At 51.7% G+C, this 1,973-nt stretch overlaps 1 protein-coding gene across 1 annotated transcript in view; it reads right to left on the reverse strand.

The window, feature by feature from the left end:
- Positions 1 to 1,973, reverse strand: part of TRAM1L1 (translocation associated membrane protein 1 like 1) — a 33,080-nt gene that overhangs the window by 1,092 nt on the left and 30,015 nt on the right. Inside the window, exon 3 of the mRNA XM_023536961.1 lies at positions 216 to 410. Within this exon, the coding sequence (XP_023392729.1) occupies positions 216 to 410 (195 nt within the window). The remainder of the gene's footprint in view (positions 1 to 215; positions 411 to 1,973) is intronic.

The following is a 1,973-nucleotide window of genomic DNA, read 5'->3' on the forward strand; positions in this document are numbered from 1 at the left end:
TGACCACGGCAGGGCGGGCGAGACCCGTCCGCTTGTCAGCGACGGTGACAAAACCAGCTCCGGGGCCACAGGGACAAGCAAAGTCTGAGCTCGGCGTTTACGGGGTGCTGCGCTCAGCACTTCGCTCGAGTGGCTGCCGCCGCTGGCACAGCCGGCGAGGTAGCCGCGCTGCACGCCATCGTCGCCTGCCGAGAGACTGAGCGAAAGGCCGTTACGGTGCAGCGCTTTACAGAGCGGGGGCTGCGGCGCACGGGGGCCCCTGAGAGGCCCAAGGTCACGCGGCGGGTCACGGGAACCCGGTGCGGGTCCAGGCCAGGCGCTCTCACCACTGCGCTCCGTTCCCTGTTACCGTGCACGCCTCCCCTGTTAGCAGTGACAGCTGTGGCGACGACGCTGTCTGGGCAGTGAGCCTATGGACAGTGTTTTAAAACACCGGATGTGGCTGGACAGGGAAAACCACCAGTTCAGCGACAGGCCTTCTGGCTACCAAGCCCGGAACTGAGGTTTCTCATTCTGGCAGGCAAGAGATTCGGGTTTCATTATTATGGTTTTTGCATGTAATTTTTCTAAAATTCACGCAGTGAAAAACAACTTCTTTCGTAGATACTACCATCATCTTCAATTCACATCGGTCTTCAAATTTCTCTTTGAATCCAGAGCAACTGTTTCTTCTGCCTAATGAGATCATAATCATGACTAATAGAGTTAAGAAGTGAATTTTGGAATATACGTTTCAGAACAAAAAGTGCTCCCCGATTTAAAGAAGGAAATGAACGCGAAACTGAGAATGTCCCTACTGGACAAAGATGCAGCCGAACTGGTTACTGACTTTTAAGATGCTGAACGAAGTACGCTGATCAGCAGACGCGTGTCTGCACTCCCTAGAACAAACCGCGCGTGCGGGATTTGCTGTGGCACGCGTTCCTGCGCTCGGGGAAGTGCCCGCATGTTTTCCCATAGCGAGAATTCTCCATTTCTTGACGGACTGCTCATTGGATAGTCTCCTCCTTTACAGGATCTGCTTCAGTGTGTTTTCTTTGATTTTCCTAGCTGTGACTCAGTCCTTGGCTGACAGCTCAATTTTGAGTCTACATGAGGTTAACAAAATCGGTAAGGAGTTAGAGACAGAGCTGCGAAAATCAGCATCAAGAAGTGAGGGGGGAAAATCAAACTTGTTGAAAGCAGTGGGGAGGAAACGCGCGCAGGGCATCGTGGGAATTATCAAGCGTTCGTTCGGGAAAGTACACATTGACTCTTTCGAAACTAACCGTAATTTTAAATATAGAATTCATCAGTCTTCTTACAGGTGTAGACGATGTGACTGTGATCATTTTGTGACATACTGAATATAAAAATGCTTGTGCAATTTCTGAGCCATAACTACCTGGGAAACGAGACAGATTACTTTGTTCAGATGTTGGAAAGCACAGGACTGTGATCCCCGGAGGAAGGGAGACAGGAGTGACGAGCCCCATGACTGCCCGATTTTCTGCCTGGAAGCACCTTCCAGTCTGCTGTCCAGGGAGGGGTAACCCAAGGATTGAGCATAGTTAGGAGAAGCTGGGGCCAGGGCACTGGCCAGGCAGAGTAACTGCAGAGAGAGGTGCTTAAGGTGCTGCCGCTAATACTAACTCCTGCGTGCAGAAGGTGGAGATACGTGAGGCCAAGCAAAAGACAACGGAGGAAATGTCAACTCAAAATTCCCGAGAATTCCAACAGGACTAGGAGACCTTCCCGTGTGGAAGGGTCAGAAAGCAGCGTGCTCTTCGAACTCTGAGAGACTCCACGTTACGGAGAGATCCAAGAAGAGCCACAGCTGCAGTAGTGATGTTGAACTTGCCCTGGGACGTTCGTGCATGCTCATCCGCACAGTTTTCGAGAAGATTTCAGAAGATTCGGTGCTCAACAAGGAACTCTGCTGCCTGCCAGGAAAACCTAGCCCCCGGCAATGCGCACCTCGAGCTGTCCGGCAT

This window comes from Pteropus vampyrus, unplaced genomic scaffold (genome assembly GCF_000151845.1).
Source record: "Pteropus vampyrus isolate Shadow unplaced genomic scaffold, Pvam_2.0 Scaffold174, whole genome shotgun sequence".
In the NCBI taxonomy this organism is placed as follows: Eukaryota; Metazoa; Chordata; class Mammalia; order Chiroptera; family Pteropodidae; genus Pteropus; species Pteropus vampyrus.